Raw genomic sequence first — 21026 nt, 5'->3', positions numbered from 1 at the left:
TGAATGACCGAAAAGACGATTTCTTGAATTCCGACTAATCTGAATGTTTTCAACGGGCATTTTAAATTGAATGATGTAAATCCTAAATTCTTTGACAGAAAATACATTGGAATGCTCAGTTGGGTATATTCTAGTAAAAATTGCTAAGCACAAGAATAAAACAAAACACGGAGGATCTCTACAATTTTAAATATGCTGACAGACAGTAAAATCTAAATCCATTAAGGAGTTGTTTGTCCACGAAAAGAAAAACCCACATGAAATCTGAATAAAAAAACACACGTCTTTGACTTTAGATGTAGTACAAACAAGTATACTAATTCATCATTTTATTTTTTTTTTCCTAGTTCTGAGAACAGCTTGTATCAAGGTATTTCTTGGGGAACACGCACAATTTGTGCAAAGGTTCGATTCTTCCGCTCAATTTGAAATTAAACGACATCATATCGTCACTGATGCTTATGTGAACATTTTGCCGGTTTTGATAATTATTGTCATGACTCTAACACATCTTAAATGTTCTATGTCCTACATAGATTACTGTTAAGCGTCCTTGTGAATCCCACTGTCAAACAATAAAATGAAAGAAATTTGTATAATTGACATGAATACTTTAGGCTCGCTAGTTTCAGTCTACTTATACGGTATGTTGGTCTTATTGTACTTTAGAGGAACAATGAGGGATGGTATAGTTTTGGTTGAGATGGGGCTTCACTAGGTTTCCAACTGTTTTTGTGTGAGATAATGAGAATTGTCTTATGAAATATGAAAGAGCATGTAATTCTAAGAGGGATTCAAAGTTTATTTGATGAAAATTGGTTTGAAATGGCGGAATTATCAAAAACAAAGGGATCCCGATAAAAGGTGGGACCCACATGGCTGAGCTGCATTGGCTTCCCATCAAGAACAGAATTGATTTCAAGATCCTACTGCTCACTTTTAAGGCCATTCATGGTCTGGCCCCAGGATACCTGTCTTCCCTAATCGAGCGACGGCAGCCTCGCCCTGGCCTTCGTTCATCTGGCCTTACTCTCCAGGTGCCCATCACACATCTCAAAGGATATACGGAGACCGGGCACTTTACTCTATCGCTCCTCGCCTATGGAACTCTCTCCCATCTTTTCTCTTTCCCTGCGTGTTTGTCATTTTGCCTGTTTTCCCTGCCTGTTTGTTATTTTGCCTGTTTTCCCTGCATGTTTGTCATTTTGCCTCTGACGAAGATTCTGCTAGGATTGAAAGCTTAGGCCTCCTTTGACTCCATCATTTCTTCGTGAAATTGACAAACTGGATCACTGCAAAGCCTCACTCAAAACTCATCACGTATTGAAATGCTAACTCTCTTGGAGGAGTCTGCGCCTTTGAATGTTTCTATAACAGATATAATATGGCGCTATACAAATGCTGTGGATCATGATCATCACTTTATAGTAGAATCGTTTTGTTTTACTTTGTTTCTGGATATCTCGACCATTTTAAAACCGATCTTCATCAAATGAACTTTGAATTCCTGTTAGAATCACATGCTCCTTAACATTTAAAAAAGTTAAAAGCTGAATCCTCACCTCGACCAATACTATTATACTAACCCTCTAATGGATCACAGACTTGAGAAGATTCCTGATAGGAACTGGGTGCCATCATGTTATATGGGAACTAGAATATTGAGGGCAACGGAGCTGAATATAGTTTAAACTTTTATGATAAAAGAATCTTTCACAAATTTCGATGGAAGATCTTTCTTCCTTTCTCCAAATTTCAAATATTCATCTGTATAATTTGAACACCATTGCCACTCTAAAATCTGAGAGCTGTCTGCTTTTGATTTGCCAATATTTTCGTTGATAGCGGCAGATCATTACAGCAGAAACATTGCGATCACCACAGCAGGTGCTTCCGAAGCTGGCAAAAATGCCAAAGCATAACACCATGACCTTACATCAAAAGATGAATATAATTTGGATATTCTATTACCCTGGAAAATTTGATGAGTTTAAACACTATAACGCATAACGAAGCACTGACGTGGTGTCTTCATATTAACCTAAATAATGATAAGTATCTTTTTGAAATTTACACAAATTAAAGAAAAATAAACAAGACGCCGAATATATTTGACGTTAAATGGGCCTTGAAGACACAGGTAAAGTGTCAATGTTGTGTGCAGGCATGTGTGTTATGACACAGTACATCCCTGTAACACATATGAAAATGTGTATCAGTGTTACAAATTCAATAGGCCCTATGTGAATTTCTACCAAGATTTTGAATAAATCATGTTTGAAACCTTAGTTCATGTAGGCATAACTGTGTCTGCCCTCATTATGCAGACACCAGTAACCACCTGAACTTTTGCCAACACCTTTGTAGTCATAATTACTTCTTTGTAGTTTGTTTAGATCCTGCTTTTCCTCACATAATACAAGAGTGAGGAGTATAATGGAATCGCATCCATAATACTTGCTATCTCTGTAAGATACGCTCTCTGTCTTTAGATGGGTGTTTTGGTGGGTTTTTTTTCTTTGATCATCTCGCCACGGATGAACAGGTACACGTTCTTGAAATCAGAAATATGTCACTGTATTCTCGGCTCTTCAGCACATAGCTGTTGCTTCCCTCCATTCTTCCCTTCAAGGTTGGGGCAACTTGTGGAAACCTGTGGTGATATTGAGAGCTTTTCTTAGCCGAAATTCCAGGTGTTCCTTGCGTCTGTACATGGGGAGATGCAGCACAACGTACCCCTGGCAGGTGTTCACTTCCGGGCACATTTCCTCCGGTGCTTCCCCGCGACAGTCCTTTACCCCGCCCATGGGCCACATCCGAGGACCAATCACTCCGAATCCACCAACAGGTACATGTGTGGCTCCAGTGAAGAATCCTACGGGGATACAAGAGTACCCATAGGCAGCATATGTTCAGATTCATATAGACAAATAAACATATACATATATATATATATATATATATATATATATATATATACATACATATATTATATAGTTTCAACATTTTTATTATGACAGTATATTAAGTCAATTGACATCTTATCTATTTTGTTTTTCCGATTTCCATCTTTTTCATTTAAAAAGAAAAATCTCCCAAGGTGTAAAGCTAGCTTTATTTCACCTAGCTGAAACTTTTTTTCACACATGTAACAACACCAATTACTGCTTTTAATTACACTTTTATTCATTTATTCTTTCATTCATGCCATCATTTAACAAACCACTCAATTTCGACGCTTCGATTTTAACGTTTTGTCATTGCAATTATATATCAGGTGCTTATGGTATTGCCCAGTGCCGAATGTATAACGACGATGAAAATGTTAAAATTATTTCTACAGTTTTACAAACACACAGGTGAATACCCATAGAAATAGCCAGAAAAAAAAAGAAAGACAAACCAGAAACAGTCGTCTAATATTAAGATATTAACCCTCGCGAGTCTAAATGAGGACCATAGGGAAAAATTGCTTCCACCAAGCAGATGCTGGCTTCTCATTAAAAAGAGCACTGTCACGGTGACTGTGTTGCTAATCATGGTTTTGCAAACGACAAACTGAATCTTTGTACGTACCCTATCTATTGCAGTACCTGCTTAAAGATTGAGGAATTAAACTCTGCAGAGCATTTTTATTAGACTCCCAAGTTGACACTGTCAGTTCCAAAGTAGTATGACATGGTATTTCACAACAGAATATTGAAAGACTTGTGCAGCGGTGTTTGTTTGTTTTGTTTTGCTTTTTCGTTTTTTTTTTTTTTCAGAATACATACGTGGAAGTCTTAACAGTAGCAAAGCTGTTGACTGCTGCGATATGCAAGGAAAAATTAAGGATTGTTTGAAGCTCCTTGGTAAAGCAACTTACTCAAGAACTCTCTTTTCTCTTCCTCTTGAAGAATGTGAAAGACTTCCCAGAACATTTTGATGACTCGATGTTCTCTTGTGTATCCTTGTTCGTACCGAAAGCTCTGAAACAAAGGTTTTTATGTTTGTATTTATTTTTTTACTTGAAGTCGATGGATTTTGTATATTTCGATCGAGTGACTTGCACCAATATAGCAAACGTACTCTAACGACAACAGAAAAAAAAAAAGAAAGGCCGGGCGTGAATTTAACGATTAAGCTACTGCAACATCAAAATCACGTGTTCTAAAGCCAATTGACAAAGATAATAAAAGAACTGTCCATAATTCTGGCTTCGTATACACTTCAAACATTTGAAGACTACGTTTACTAGTTTCTTAGATTCCTAGTGTCTCACTGCACCATAAATCTCGGCAAAGATCTGTGAAAAGAATATCGTTGGTTCTTTTTTACTTTTTTACTTTTTGTCTTTCATACCGGTTTTTATCACTGAAAGAAATAATTGAACCGAAGAAAGGGGGACAACTGAGAAACACGTTCCTTCTAGCCTTTTTGCAAAGGCAGCTCGCTTTAATTTCAGCACACGCACACAGAGAGCAATGGACTCGCATACGAAGCGCGCGATCGGCGAGCTGCGACGCATCCGATCGCTGTGTGTGCGCGAGTCCACCGCCCGCCGTACGCGAGTCTATTGCGAGCAGCCTTTGCAAAAGGCTAACGTTCTTCGGGCATGTAGGGGTATAACGCCGCGAAGAGGCAAATGGAGAGAACAGGTTAACAATGCGAACTGAAGGGAAGGGGCAACAAAACGCACCTCTTCAAACGCCATCCAGTCGAACTCTCCACCGAGGAACAGCTCCCTCAACTCTTGCCACTTAAAAAGCCTCTGGATGATTTTTACAGGAGTCACTTCCATGAATCCACTTTTGAATGCTTGCACCTGCTCTTCAGCCGTGTGGTATCTGGAGTACAGCTCGATGTACTCTTTGCTGTTGGTGGAGTAAAGACGGGGAGGGGGTGAAGATCAGACATAGAAGATTTAACCTGTTTTAACATTTAGGGGAAAGTTTCCCAAAACATCTGCAGATTCAGTGAAATATTGGTGACACACCTGATGAAAATCTCAAGAAAATCTGCTGATCCGTTCAAAATTTTTCGACTTTTGAAGTTTTCTCTAGGTTTATAGAATCATAGAATTTGAGATGTCACAATACTACACTAATTTTCGGGTTGGTATGTACCTACACATGAAACAGTAGTTTGATAAGTCAGTATCAACTTGTCAAATATTTCACAATAATTTTGCAAAGAGTTTGAAATGTCTTTTGTAATTTGTATGATCGAAGTTACCTTGTCGAAGATTACGTTGACTGTTTAGTAGATATGAAAACTTCAGCGCAAAGCTGCCTAACACAAAACGCATTGATTAAAACCTACACATTGGCTGTTGTCACCATCACTGCATCACCACCTTCTTTTAGCTCCTTGGTTTCTCCTCCGGAGTCGTCTACAGCAAACGTCATCTCCATGGATTGAAGGTTTTCTTCAGAATACTGTGATAAGGACTGAATGCGCTTGGCCATATCTGGTTCTAGAAGCTGCAGGTCCTCCGAACTGGACACTCTGTGAAACATTAGTTGATTTGTTTTTATTATTACAGTTGTAACATATCAACATGGGATTTTTGATTAAAATCGATGATTCAATCATACTAACTATGAAAGCAAATGATTATGTGACATCATTCACTGCTGACCTGAAAAACCTTGATCCTTGACTTCAAACGACTGGACACGAATGATTTGCATATGATATTTCAATATTGACTACTGCATTAAAGAGACACTACACCTTATGGAGACACATTTGTGTTTCCTTAATGTTTTTCAACTGCATTGTATCGATCCATACTTTACTGCTGACAATGCTCAGCACACATTTTCTATACACTGTCTCCCTAATGCTGGATCCATATCATAGTGGACGCAAGTGACAGTGGGAGGGAACCATCTTGCTATGATAATAAGGTTCAGTTATTATCAAGGGGAAATGCAGCACAGCCAACACACATATGCCAGTATGCAAAAATTGGTACTGACATGTTCACCATGATCTTCTTGTAGAAGAGATCCGGGAAAGGAAGAGTGATGATGACATTGTTGTAGATCATCAGACCAAAGAGTTTCCCGATGGCCTTCAACATGTCGAGGTCATGGAAATCCTGTATCAGTGGATAAGAAATTACGTAAGATGGTTTATAACAATATTGTTATAATATGGTCTTGCGATTACGTTTTGATTCTTTCTTTTTTTTTTTCCTGCCAGGTAGCGCAATAAGTTTAGTTCCAGACCTGGAAAATATATCACCTCACTGTATACGAGTAAAACTGTTACGTTTTCTTTTGTTATTAATCATTCAAATGGACCCAACTGGAACCTGGATTTCATTAAAATCAAACATGTTTTAAGAGGGTTGATGGACGGAAGATCAAGAAATCCAAATTTATTTTCGTTAAAAGCATTGCACACACCTTGTTGAAACGCTAAATTGCAAATTTCGGGTAATCTTCTAATCATCACATCATCTCTCCTTAATTGAAATTGAATGATATCATTTACACACCTTGTTGAACCAGCATGTTGTAGATATGGCTGGATCATTTATTCTCTTGAAGACAGGATATTTTCCTGGCTCGAGAAGCTTGTCAAAGAACATCTGAAAGAGTTCCTGGTAGGAAATAATAAGTCAACACATTGATAATTTAATTTTCACCAATTCATTCCAAAATACGAGAGAGAGAGAGAGAGAGAGAAAAGAAAGTTAGGGCTGCTGCAATACCATGCACTAGATTCCTTTAATTTTCGCTATTGGCGAGTTCTCCGCACTCCCTCGAAATAACATGAGGATGCACGAAAGCGATATTGTCTGAAAGGGCAGGGGGCTCGGGACATAATCATCCACCTCCGGTACATCCCGCCCGGCAGTGACTACTTCTGGAAGAAACTACAGTTGTATATACTTCATCTATTTGAAGAAGAATAATGTCTGTGAATCTAATAGAGATATTCAAATGATAGAGTTGAACTAGCGTTTGGCTGGGCTTTCAGTGGGAGCAGTTTACTGCAGTGATCCGAGTACCATTCATGATGAACAATCATGGTAACATAATCTTCTTTACTCAGGGTAATATCCATTGCTGTTCTCCTGAAAGAGATTTTCCCCACCACTTGTATAGCACTGACTTAAACACCTAGGTCAACAGGGACAAAATGGGTGAAACATGTCGTTTATTCATGTACGCATAAGACAAGACAAGTGTCCAATGCATGATCTCCTAATCAAGATTCAGAGCCTTACTACCTTGAACAGGGCAATGCCCTGATACAAGGGTGTAGTCATTGATCACAGAATCTTGTCCCTACAGAATTCTTTCTTCTCTACAAAGGAACAAACACTCCGGCAAAAAAGAGGAAGCACACAGCCGTTACCTTCATTGGTCCTCCGCCATTGACGCCCAAGGCAACGTCATTGATGAAGTGAATCTCCAGTGGCTTCCTGATTTCTCCCACAGCCCTCAATCGAACATTTTCAATCGCCGATTCCACAACCTTCTCCCTGTCGATCTCAAAGCCAATTTGCTCAGGGACAAAATTCGGGACACATGGATGTGGATAGAACGGGGCAAAGGGGTTACCTCCTCCTGTCATAAACAGTTCCTGAAGGTTATGGAATTGGCATACATATGCCTCAGCCTGAAATGTGAAAGAAAGCAAACTTAATGAATGTACTGAACAGTCTTCGACACGAGTACTGTTAAAGATATCAAGTAGTTAAATTCATTGGATTTCGTTTACAAAAACTATCAATATGGAGCTGAAAATGAAAAATCGAATGCCAAGTCGATCTATATCTACTTCCTTGGTTAGTCAATGGAAACATGAATCGTGGCCTTTAAAGACATCTGACCGCTACAGATAGGCGCTGCAATGCAGGATCGCCATAAGAATTTCACATCCAAAGGCCTCTGTTGACATATGACCACTGTAAGGGGATGACCACTAAGGTAGGGTTGATTACAAATTGTTCATGGTTTGACAGGACTTCATCAGTCACTCACTACAAAACATGGAAACAGTGTAAAGGATTGTACCTTGTTACTGGTTACAGGTGCTTGTTTAAAATTTGACCCGTCCCTCTCCACCATCGCCTTCAGGGTACACACCTATACACTTCACCTTGGCTTTGAACAATCAGTATACTTGAACAGTAAAAACAAGCCTTGGAAAGTATCATCAACCTCCATATCGTGTGTCTGTGTACACATGATGTTGACCACGTGCCACGTAAAGACAAGTCACTCTTCCCTTTGATTTGTCTTTCAGCCCAAAAAGTTTGGCCGGGAGAGCCGATGCTTTTTCCTTGAGCGTTCACTCATGGAAATAGGTGAATTCTAATTTGAACCATATTCTTTTTACGACATTTTCCCCTTTTCTTTTTATGCGATAGCAATCATCACTTTACCACTACTTCTCTAATCTAAGCAAGTTACGCAACCACCTACTGGTAGGCACCTACCCTCTGTTCCACGGCGAATTCTTCACAAGCTATCCTCCACTTTACTGACACAGGAAGCAAGAAAGGAATTTCCACCAGGGAAAGTGGCTTCGTGACCTAAGAGAGTTATCGACGATAGAAGTATTAAAAGAAATATTAACTGTCATGACACTCACGGACATCATTCAAGGATCATTCTTCAAAGTGTTTCATACTCAAAAGCGCTCGAATTTCAATTGTCTCAAAGAACATAATAGATTCCTGGATGACCATATCTTATAATTATGTGACATCACAAAAGACACCAATGTCTAACAAATTTAACTTGTACCTTTATTGAAGATACTTCAATCAAACATATACAGTTAAACAAACTACGTGCCTTGGAACAGAGAAAGCTTATTTGCCATGTGTAGATTGACGTTTTCCTCATTTTGAGTCTTTATATCACTTTTACGATACTCTTTTGATGTCTATACACTGCACGAGAATGTGCCAATTCAAGGATAAGAACACTGTTTACGCTGTAGTACCAGTGCGTAATGGAATGGTGGCAGCTGTGCCAGCTTGGCTCGTTCCTTCTCGGAGTAGATATCAAGATGCTTCTTCACCACAACAGACTCCAAACCCTGAAGGTAGAAACTCTCGTCAGGAATTATTTTGCCGCCCGAGTGCGCTCCATTTACCTGGAGAAAAAAAAAGAAGAAAAGATGAAGCTTCTTTAAACAAGGCTGATGTATGAAGGAATTATAAGAGAAAAATGTCTCGAAGCTACATAGGAAGGAAACATAAGTTCTGGAGTTGATGACGACTACCTTGGAGTGAAAATGGGCTCCACAGTCAAGTTGACTCTCACACCGGTAAATAAATTATAAGTCAACTGAGCAAAACAGTGAAAATTGCATTCAAATCAGGAGCGAAGCAGGAAGGCTTTACACGGTATTGATGTGGGAGTGCTCACATTAAAGGCTGTCTCGCTTCAATAGAGGGCAAGTCAGCTTTGGAGTCGGTTCGCGACGTGTAGACAATGTGAATACTGTGTTTTTACGCTGTACTGAAATCGAGTAAAGATGGACGCACGATAAAGGAAATGTCCTAATTCGAGAGGAGCTTCTTAAGCTCCAGCAGCAACTTCGTGAACGGTGGCAAAATCTTAGTGTAGCCATCTTATTTCCTTGGTCTTCTCTAGGAATCGTACTAATTGCTTATGCTTTTGATTGGCTTTTTGACCAAGTTCAGGGCCGACTTTGTGCGAAATTGAAAAATTTAATATACGTATGGTCATCATGTGTCAATTTTGGAACAGTGTGACGCCACCTTTTGATACATACGATACAAGTCCCCTTTCAGAACAGATCAGTTCAGAAGGGGCCCGTTGGCAAATGCATGGTCGATTGTATTTGATCATGCTAAATTGCTTTGCCCTACTCATATACCTGACACCGCATGGTTTTTCACAACTTTATTTCCTTATAACTTCGATAGTAATTTTCATTGTGCAATTGCGAACTTTCCTAACCGAAGTAACCCTACCGCATGAAGGAGATTCAGAGTCTTCAGATATACATCTTCGCGGTTGAGGTTTATGTATGCCTCTGGCCCATGTAAGCATTGGAGAGCCTTGAGAAGCACGCTGACAGTCCTTGCCAAAAGTTCTGGATTTGGTACCACCACGCACCTGTATGCGAGGACGGAAATGTAGCAAAATAGGCGTAAAGTTTAGAAATTAATGATAAGTTCAAGAACAGTTTACGCAGAGTATCAAAAAAAAAAAAAAAAACACATGAAGCACAATATATTGAGCATCTTCAGTGCGCTTCCCTGCCTTGAAACCAAGCAACCACACTCACATAAAGAGAATGGGAAATTAAAAACAAAACAAAACAAAATCAACCCCAAATCCAGCGCTACCAGCATCTTTGCATTACATTGACATCAACACCCTCTAACAAACACTCTCAATATCAGACGTTCTGTCGTGTCAAGTAAACAATTACAGATGGACAAACAGCACACAATATAATACAGGGCGTGGAATATGCAGCATTTGTATGGAGAAGACAACTGCTATGATACTAAGTGTTTAAATCTTGAAGACGTGACACACAGTTTTGACATTTTAATTTTTTTTTATTTCAAAACATAACAGAAATTGTATGATTGTTTTGTCTTGGAGTATTACACAACGTAATAGAATTTAATAATCCCAGCTATAGGCCCTACATTTAGGTATGGCTCTTTCACACACACACACACACACACACACACACACACAATCATACGACTTAGATTTGAAACAAGATAAACACCATGACCACTTATTTTACAAAAATAAAGAATCTTGGGCAAAGCAGTAGTGGGATTTGATAACTCAAACACAATCTAAGTTTGTCTTGGAGGAAAACACTCACTCAAAATCTTGAATTTCCTCTTGTCTTTCTTGTTCAATTTGAGAAGCGTCTTGGCCAGATCCAAAACGATCTCTCTGCTCCACTCCTCTTCCACTCTATCAAAAGTGGGACACTCCAAGAGAATATGGATCAGACGTACGTCCTTCCTGTTGGTAGATTCGCACAGAAACGTTCCCAGATCCTGGTGCACTTTGTGGATCACCTTGGCCATCTACGCAAGGTTGAAATATCGTCATTATCGTGGGTTTCAATTTGCGTTCTAGTACGTCAGTTGCGCGTCTAAGAACAAAAATGGGGGGGGGGGCGGGGTACATTAGCATGAATAATGTGATAGAAAGGTGGGAGGAATAATGCTACAGTCTCAAAGTGGCTGCTAACTTGTAGCCATGATCAAGCTATTTGAGCTGTAAATTATTAGTTGAAACATCGAGTCCATTTCAGATACTTATGTCCACTGGTTTTTATTACGTAACAGCCAATTCTTGCATGGAATGATAGGATTCAGGATCAGAGGTTGAGAACAAAGGTCATTATGGTTTGGCTACTGTCATTTTTCCAGTCATATCTACAGCTAGGCCTGTCCAGTAGCACTGAAATGTGGTAAGGATAACTGAAATACTATTGGCTGGAAAACAGTGAAACAGTGAAACACTGCATGAAAAAGAGGAGACATTTTGATAACTGCGTTGCAGTTAGATTGCTCCAGTTCTCGATGATTTTACCAACTAGCAGTGAAAAACATGTTTCAACACTCTGAGATGTAATAGACCTCAACCGCAAGTCTTCAGGTGTCTCACAATAGTAGTACATAGTGTATCATTGATGACATAGAAAAAAGGTAGAAGTTTAATATATATGCTATATATATATATATATATATATGGTATAGAAACATACCATTATATCATCATAAGTGTATGCATGTTTTTAGGGCATGAAGAAACAAACCTGCTTCAGGATATGATCCTTGTCAGCGATGTGCTGGTATGCTTCACGCAAAGCATCCTGATCGACATCAAAGTATTGGTCATCATCCTCAGTGTCCACATAGCTATCAAAGGTGAAGGGTAGAATATGTTATGTCCTCATGCGGTCATTTTAGAGACATAACAAGGAAAGCAGTAATCAAAAGTGACGTGGATACAGTTGAAACATACAAAATAATCTTTCCGAAATGATAAATGATGTGTACAATTTAGATGAACGCTTGAACTATTATCAAAATACACTGGTATGTAAATTAATGTGATGATTTGCTGCAGGAGCAATAAGAACATGTGGCTGCTTTGGGATTGGAGATTGAGTGTGCACCTTCTCATTTCAAAGCTGACCCTGAGTGCACAGTGTTTATAAAATCACCTAAAAAATATCATCCTCCACATACGTGACATATAATTTTGCTTCTTGGGAGCAAGTTACCTGCTAGGCTATACTGCACTAAGGATATGTTTACCACTCTGAGAGGCGACCGACCGATTTGTAGCCTACTCGGTCGCCGCTGAAATGTTGGCACCGCCCAGCAGTTTTTGGAGATGTCGAGCAGGCTGTAAAACCCCAGCGATGCCTGATCGATGCCCTGTCGATTTCCCGTCGGTCGCCGGTCGATTTTAGGTTAAAAATTTGCGAAATATGGGGGATTTTCTCCGCGCAGAGATTGAGCAGTAACCGAACTGGACGATCTCCCACCGGCCACCGGTCGATTTTTATGAAATCGCTCAGGGACCGACGGGTGATCGATAGGTCATCTACCGGTGTACGTCCCGTAGGCGTACCGGCGGCCGCCCGCCGGTCTCTGCCGGAAATTTCTACCTGGGTTTATTAATAAACCCATGTGATCTGTGATGTGTTAAATTAATCAATTAAGATAAAACTCGAGGCAAAGATTTAACAGTTAAATTACCAACTACTAAACCTCAGCTATCAAGAGTGAAACCACAGATAACTAGGATAGGAAATCAAACAAAAGGGAGGAAAACCCAACATGGAACAAAGATTAGAATAGATGAGAATATTCCCAAGTATCTTTGTTTGCTTCTATATTTTATAGTATTTTTCTATTCTTATTTTATTACATATTTTCAGCTCCCCATCTTTTGTCATTCATTAATTCAGTAGGCCTTTAAAAAATGATAAGATGACCAAACCAAATACTAATTATTACGAAGTTTACATATCGACACTAACTTTTAGCTATCATCTCTTTTGCCAAAAAGTGGTTGTCCCTGTCTTTCATGTCCCTCATGTTGATTGCCCAGATGTTGAGATGTTGAGATGCTGAGAAGTTGGTGTGGGTTTTTTTTTTTTTTATACCTCTATCCCTCCCCCTGCTTCTTCCACATTGCCCTGGCTTCTCTTCCCCATCTAGTCCCTAGTCCTGTCATTTTTTATCTTTGTGACTTTTAGTCCCTAAATCGCTCGACGGCGACCGCTCGATCTATGCCCTTATGTTCTTCTGTGCTTTTTGTCATTTTTGTCTCTATCATTTTTGTTTCATAAATCGCTCGGCGGCGACCGCTCGATTAGGCCAGTGCCTGGGAGGTTGCCGCTCGGACACCGAGCGTATTTTGGGCAGCGAGTGAAAACTGGTCGGTCGCCGCTGAAATTTTAACTCCGCGTTAAAACTTCAGCGGTGACCGACCGATGCCCTAAAAATCAGTAGTTTCTGGTCGGTCACCGGTCGGTCACCGGTCGTTGTCCTACCGAAATTGGCTAAAAACTCGCCGACCGGTCGCCGAGCAGGCTGATTTTGGGGGTTGTGACCGTAGCCTTATTGAAGCTGCGATTAACGGGATGGCATAGTTTTGGTTGAGACGAAACTTCAGGTTTCCAACTTTTATTTGTGAGGTAAAGAACCTTTTATGAATATGAAAGGGCATATAAATCTATGAGGGATTCAAAGTTTATTTCATTAAAATCGGTTTTGAAATACCCGAGATATCCAAACAAATTGATACTAATAATCCTAATGAATTCCTATTCGAATGGTATGCTTTTTAATATTTCATTAAGTGGTTTCTGAGTTTCTCAGAAGAAGTTAAAAGCTGAATCGTCATCTCAACCAATACTATATCATCCCTTTCATCTCTGATACGTGTTGTAGGCCCTATTACGTTCAGCTCTTACATATTTCCTGCTCTAAAGATTCATATGAAAAAAAGAAGCTTGTATTGCTTTACTGTATAACGCTATCTTGGTTTGTTACATTAGGCGCAACATGTGCATTTAGATTTAGTTAGGTGAGTGGTTACATCACAGGGTGCCTTGAAGCTGCGATACTGCTGCATATTGTACACATCTTTTCTATTTATATTTCTGAGTGCATCCAATGTGCCAGATTGTTCCACTCCATAATGTATACAGTATTTTTTTTTATTTCATTTCACTTATTCATTTTCATTTCAAACAAAGAGTATAACTACAGTGTATACAAAACACATCGTATTGATCAAAGCAATATACATATTCTAAATATATAAAAACATAATCACATAATAAATTGTGTAGTCAAGATGCATGATACACTTAATGATGTTGAAAATGGAGGGAAAACTAAAAAGCAGGGCTTGTAATGTGCAGTCATCTCTAAAACTTGATGAATTCATGTGATAGACATGATAGAAATAACCCGAACACAACATCATAATCACATGAATTTTAATGGGAAGTCATTGTGACAAAATATTGCTCACTTTATATTTGGATATCTGCCCCCCGCCACCAAGATGTTTCAAAAGGTCTTTGAATTATGGGTTTATTCTAATTGTCCAGTGAAGCATAACAATACATCCCATTGTTCAAAGTTTGATTAAAGCCAATGGAATACTCACCAAAAGTTACTGCTGACTCGGAAATCAGCGGACAGTGAAGACGGAGAGAGAGCCTGCACCAGCTTTGAGTGAAGGTCTGCTGTCAGCTCGGTGTCATCCCGGCTTCGCTGGCTTATCTCTTGCAGCACCTTCCCCAGTCTGGAGTCACTTGCCATGACTTCTACTGCTTCAATCGAGCAGGACAGAAGGTGGTTAACTTTAGCCCTGTTATTTGTTAACTAGCCCTGGCAGTCTGTCCCTGTAGACAATTTTGATGACATTGCGATGGTGGTTTTGAGATGGGTAACACGAATGACAGAATCGGCATGTGAGATAAACGGAGTGCGATAGATACTGCTGCGGAGTATAATACTAGTATTCTTCGGATGAATATAAGCTGGATATTTAAGATCTTTCAGATCATGTCCCACAAAGGATCTCAAGCATGAAGATCGCTATCGTACGGTCAACTCGCATGGCTGCTGATTTTCCTGTTTAGCACTCTTCACCGAATACAAGAAATGGCAAAAGTGAGGCAGTGTATGATCATGCAGACATATCAAGTTCAAGTTCAAGTTTATCTATTTTCATTTTCAAAAAATAAGGGATACAATAATGTTCGCGTATACAAATAATGTCAATTTTCATATCAGTTTTAGGTCATTGCAAACTGACATTCAAACTATGACAAATATACGCTTCTTTTCATTGTATGCAATAGATTACCTGTCATATATACCTTTTCACACAAATTCTCTTGCAAACAAAAATGTTGCCCCCGCAAAAATATTGGAAGGCAAGCGCACCGTTTGCCCCACCCCACATAATCATAATTCCCGCGATGAAAAGATTTTCTTGCTTTGTTGTTAGAAATCTGTCCAATTATTTCACCCCAAAGCAGTGGCGTAACTACGGAGGGGGGGGGGGGGGAGGGAGGGGGAGGGGGGTGCCCCCCCCCCATCCGCTGGGTAAAAAAATAAAAAAAGACTTACCAAAATAGTATTTCGAGGGTTAGTAAACTGCTCTTGAATGAAAGGGTGATCAAGAAATAAGATATTTTTCTATGATTTCTTTTAACCATAATTAAATAGGTATATAGTGTGAAACATTGTTCAAAAAGTCCAGAGATAAGTATTGTGATTCAGCGTGATTCCTGGTTGGCATTCTGCATATAAGCAGGATGTGAGCAGTGTACTCAGAACATCCGAACGGCAAAAAGAGTCGCTGCAATGTTGCGCAATGTGATGTAGAATGTACACCTTTGTACCTTACGCTTCGTTATATCAAAGCTAGATCATTGATTTTGCAGTGTTGCTTTACATACTAGCCTAAATAGAATTGTCTTGCATTGCCAATAAAATGACTTGACCTGGGCTAATTCCTAACTTTTCTACTACACACACACAAACAAACACGCACAATTAGGGGACGCTCTAAAGTGCAGATTTTGGACATCCTTCCCCCGCTTGGTCATTTCGACGCCACCTCGCTGGTCATACCTCCCCCAGTCATGAACATAAACCGGCACCCTTGACTACCAGTGGCGGATCCAGGGGAGGGGTGCACCGGGCGTCCCCCCCCCCCCCCCCTCCTCTTAATTTCCGAAGCGAAAAAGTATATAGCTTCAAACGGCAGTTTTTGGACTGCAAAATGTCAAAATTTTCAAGCTTGCTCGCTCCGCTCGCTCGCATTTAGTCGTAATGCCATTCTCCTGAAGTTGCTGCCAGTAATTGCCGGCAGTTGCGCCCGGTGCGACCCCCTTAATTTCCAAAGCGAAAAAATATAGCTACAAACGGCAGTTTTCGGACTGTAAAATGTCACAATTTTCAAGCTCGCTCGCTCCGCTCGCTCACATTTAAATTCTCCTGACATTGCTGCCAGTAATTGCCAGCAGTTGCGCCCGGTGCGCCCCCCTTAATTTCGAAAGCAAAAAAGATATAGCTTTAAACGGCAGTTTAAGGTCTGTAAAATGTCAAAATTTTCAAGCTCGCTCTCTTCGCTCGCTCGCATTGAATCGTTATGCCATTCACCTGATGTTGCTGCCAGTAATTGCCAGCAGTTGCGCCAGGTACGCCCCCTTATGATTTCCAAAGCGAAAAAATATGGCTAAGAACGGCAGTTTTTGGACTGTAAAATGTAAAATTTTTAAGCTCGCTCTCTTCGCTCGCTCGCATTGAATCGTTATGCAATTCACCTGATGTTGCTGTCAGTTATAATTGCCAGCAGTTGTTGCCACCGGTGCGCCCCCTTATGATTTCCAAAGCGAAAAAATATGGCTAAGAACGGCAGATTTACAACATCAAAATGCAAAAAGTGCTCAATATGGGAGGGGGACACTCTCTCCCACATCCTCCCCCTCGCTCACTCCTCTCGCTCTTGCTTGGTCGCGTTCATGATATTCAGTGTAAATATTAAAAACAGGAAGTTTATTTCAATGATACTATTTTATAGGCAAATTGTTCAATAATTACATCAGAGTGTACTGCTACCTTAAACAAGTGGGACTGTTTTCAAGTCGATTAAACAAGCAAAAACAAGTACCAAATTGCACCATTTACAACATCAAAATGCAAAAAGTTCTCAACGTGGGAGGGGGACGCCCCCTCTCATCCCCTCCCCCTTGCTCGCTCCGCTCGCTCGGGCTCGGTCGCTTCTCTCCCTCGCATACTAGCATCCCCCCACTGAAACAATGAAATCCTAGCTACGCCGGTGCCCTTTCCCCGTTTGATATCCCTTAAAAAATCACTTAAAGTCTGGGGATTGAGAGCTTCCTAAATTCCAAATGTCTATCCAAAAAAACTCGTTACATGAAATGTCAAAACGCACCCCCGTTGAAAACAAGCTGGTGACGCCCCTGATACTTCAACATCTTTTGTCCGCTTTCTGCCGTCATAGGTGTAAACCCTGCTATCGTGTTAAATGGAGTGTTTTAGCTGTATGCGACTGGCATTGGTTGGTGGCCTTACAGTACGCGGAGAGTTCGCTGCTGTGACTCGGGTGCATATAGTGTGGATATCGCACCGACTAGACAAAGTTACTCAAATGTCAACAGCTGCTGTTCATACTTACCACTCCCTTTCACTGTATCCCCGGAGATCTGCAGCAAATCACCAAAAGTTCTCGGACAACAGAAACAACCTGTTACCGTGCTTCTAGCTTGGTCGACACTTCCAGGTGTACTCACCACTCACTGTACTTTCTATCATCGAAATTGCCGTATCGACGCATTTGCATGACGGCCACTTCGCCATATATAGTGATGTTATGCTGCTGATCTGATAGAGCAATACGCGGCACTTGTAAACCCAGGCATAGCAATGATCACTGGCGCTTCACTGTGATTGCGCAACGACCAACACAAGATGCGCGGATGGGCTGGGAGAATTCCCCGTTCTGGGGGAATCCCCGTATTCTCAAACGGGGAATTCCCGTAATAAAAGAACTCGGTGTGAGCAACGTAGCGAACAGCACGCAAATTCGACACCGCGTGCATCAGACACTTGGGGGAAAAGAACTTTGTTAGATTACATATTGGGGAAACATCCATTGTGTGTCACGAATAGTATCAAAGTGCTCCTAGTTATGTTACATAAGGCCTGTGTGTTGCGCATAATATCCAAGTTTTCCAAATTATAATTACACAGGGAATAGATTGCGGCAATTTATTATTTGCTTTCCGCTCATAGTCCATTAACACTGGACTATTATTGTGTCACCCCCTTACATCATGTTTGTGATGAATCTACGCGGGAAGAAGTGTGATATCCCTCGAATCATGTTGAGACTCCAAATTAAGTGGGCATATAGCGGACTTTAGCCTCATCAGCCGAGGGTAAACCTGGGTAAACATAATCTTATCAAGCTTTGTAATGGCAAGATATAAACATATCGCAAGGAACTATGAGGCACATGGTGAGACTACTGACTTAGGAACTCGTTGAACTATCTGAAAACATTTGACATCAACATCGTTTAGGCGCAATGAGGAAATACTTGGGAAGATAAAGTACAGTGTCAGCTACCGTCACTTCAACATTCTACATGGCAATAGTTTTTTTGGGGTTTTTTTGGCCCTATGGTTGATATGTCGTGGCAAGAACTGTAAACGTAGAAAGCAACAACAAGCAAACACGAGCCGAAGGGAGTGGGGGGGTTAACCGCCTAACCGGCCACCCTGTAGATCCGCCACTGAACCCTTGCAACTTGAAATAATGTAATGTGCAAATATGAATATCATTTTTTTAGTCTTACTTATTGGCGAATATGTCAAAAGTATTATGACACTGTATGTACTAACATTATGTGATATTCTAAAAGAAATATTTCACGTTACATCTCGGTCTTTTTTTTTCATACAATCGTCATTAACTGTGAGTCAACAAAATAGAATGCATATGTTGTATGTACTTTTGCTGCGTAAAATTATTGCCATTCAATGGTAAAACTGCGAAAATGATCGAAAGTGCCATGAATCTCTTTTTAATTTCTACTCTCATGTGCCCGTGGTTTATTTTAGTTGTTTTATTACATTCCATTTCAATTACATTCCAAGGGTTGGAAGAACTTTTCTTTTATATATATATATATATATATATATATATATAGATGTGGAGGGATGTATGTCCGTTTGTGTGTGTGTGGGGGGGAGGTGACCTTAGGGGTACAAATGGCTCCCCCTTCTGTTCTTAGTGGGCGTCTAGGGAGGAAAAATTAAACGCTCCTGTATGAATATGCATTCTTCTTTCCCCGTTGATACAGTAATTATATTTTGGTCAAGAATTCAGCAACTACAACCTCTTTGCCCCGAAGGTTATAATTACTGACTGGTGACACACATACAACCTATTACCGATTTCACGTCAATTAAGGTTTAATGAAAATGTATATAAAGGTCAGTGCATGTCCTGTGAGGTGACGGCATTACTACCTCCGATTCGAATTCGCTTGAGTTGCTGTGACAATCTCACTTTTCTTTGTGGAAAACATGTGAAAAATCAAAATTTAAAAATCCCCCTCCTCCCTCCCCTCTTTCTCTTTCAATACGAAAATTATCATCATAATCATAACCACGTCTAGATTATCGGTTTAATTACTCTTTATTCCCTCTATTCTTCTCTTTCTTCTCCTTCTAAACTACCTGGACTACAACTTTTTTGCTGTCGTCGTCGGGAGGTTTCTATCATCCCCCTCTTACTCTCTTTTCTCCGTGAGTCTCTCCTTTTCTCTCTCTCTCTCTCTCTCCTTCCCTCTCTCTCTCCTCCCTCTCCCCCCCCCCCCTCTCCTTCTGTCTTTTTCCTTAACCCTGTATTCCACGAGCATCATGTTGGACCCCCTTGTTTTCTTTTATTGTATTAATTTCAATCATTACCGATTCTAAACAGTCAAACTTTGTGTTTATTCTTGACAATCGTTTGTATGAAAATGAAGATGTAACGTATGTGATTATCATTACAGATGTACAGGTTGTACAACGAAAACTGCTGCAAAATAGTCATACTACTGTGTAATGCCTTATTTGTAGAGTGTTAATGAAGTGTCTGAGAATTGATGTACTTGTAAAGAAATGCCATAGAGAGAATAAATCAAAATCATATCAAATCAAACCAAAGCAAAGCAAAGCAAAGCAAATCAAGTCGTCCCCTTCTTTAACCATCGATTCGTCTGTGTTGTCTACGTTTCTTTGTCCCCGAACCGTTGTAATTCTTTCATCATAAGTATAACATTACAATCAAAGAAGTTCTTCAAAAATCGATGAGTAGACTAGACAGTCAACAACTGATTTTAATCATCACTCAAAGAAGAACTCGTTAAAAAACAAGCATTATAAGCAAGCAAACCATCAAATAAATAAATGAATAAGCATATATTTTTGCAGTGGTTTTGTTTGCGAACACACTTTGTGTTTGAGTGATTGTTGCTTTCTTTTTCAGTGGGGGCTGTTGGGGTTTTTTTGGGTGGATTTATTTTCAATATAATCGAAGAGCTTTCAACATCAACAAAAAAGCGCTAATTCCGTTGATAAAAATTGGATTTAGCGCCTTTTGGAAGCAAGCTTTCCAGATGTTATTTTATGACAGAACATGGTATGAAAAAGAACACTGTGAGAACATTATAGACACACATTGCTTTATGTCTCGACTCCAAAAAATCTCATCAGAGATAATACTAAAAAAAAAAATCGAAATTGTCTACCTACATTTAATTCGCACATCGATTAAACGGAGTGAGAGCATTGGCAGCTCGAGTGCGATGCATTTTGAGCCCGGTAATCGCCTTTTCTTTAGGTTAATAATTGCACGAATTATATTGAAGATGACAACATTTTAATGATATCGTATTGTATGGAGAAAGAGTTGAATGGATATGAATAAAATGAGCAGCTAGCAATGC

General features: G+C 39.9%; 1 protein-coding gene and 1 pseudogene across 1 annotated transcript; both read right to left on the bottom strand.

The window, feature by feature from the left end:
- Positions 1–2627: 2627 nt before the first annotated feature.
- LOC140244326 (ubiquitin-protein ligase E3A-like) lies at positions 2628–6067 on the bottom strand. Its single transcript, XM_072323968.1, has 5 exons — positions 5964–6067; positions 5302–5487; positions 4679–4853; positions 3866–3968; positions 2628–2875 (listed from the first exon to the last, which is right to left on the bottom strand). Exons 1-5 carry the CDS (start codon positions 6065–6067, stop codon positions 2628–2630), a joined length of 816 nt encoding a protein of 271 aa, XP_072180069.1.
- A 408-nt stretch (positions 6068–6475) lies between these two features.
- LOC140244325 (probable E3 ubiquitin-protein ligase HERC4) lies at positions 6476–14812 on the bottom strand (annotated as a pseudogene).
- Between the last annotated feature and the right edge of the window lie 6214 nt (positions 14813–21026).

Source organism: Diadema setosum, chromosome 21, assembly GCF_964275005.1.
Source record: "Diadema setosum chromosome 21, eeDiaSeto1, whole genome shotgun sequence".
NCBI lineage: Eukaryota > Metazoa > Echinodermata > Echinoidea > Diadematoida > Diadematidae > Diadema > Diadema setosum.
The sequence above is the reverse complement of the archived record's forward strand: the minus strand, read 5'-3'. Positions and strand labels throughout refer to the sequence as shown.

What these genes read in the sequence shown, in the direction of transcription:
- LOC140244326 (XM_072323968.1), bottom strand. Translation starts at nt 6,067, where the DNA reads ATGTTGAAGGCCATCGGGAAACTCTTTGGTCTGATGATCTACAACAAT. An exon ending in AAGAAGATCATGGTGAACAT is followed by an intron (nt 5,488 to 5,963) that starts GTCAGTACCAAT and finishes AATGTTTCACAG; the next exon opens with AGTGTCCAGTTCGGAGGACC. An exon ending in ACTGGATGGCGTTTGAAGAG is followed by an intron (nt 3,969 to 4,678) that starts GTGCGTTTTGTT and finishes CCTTTGTTTCAG; the next exon opens with AGCTTTCGGTACGAACAAGG.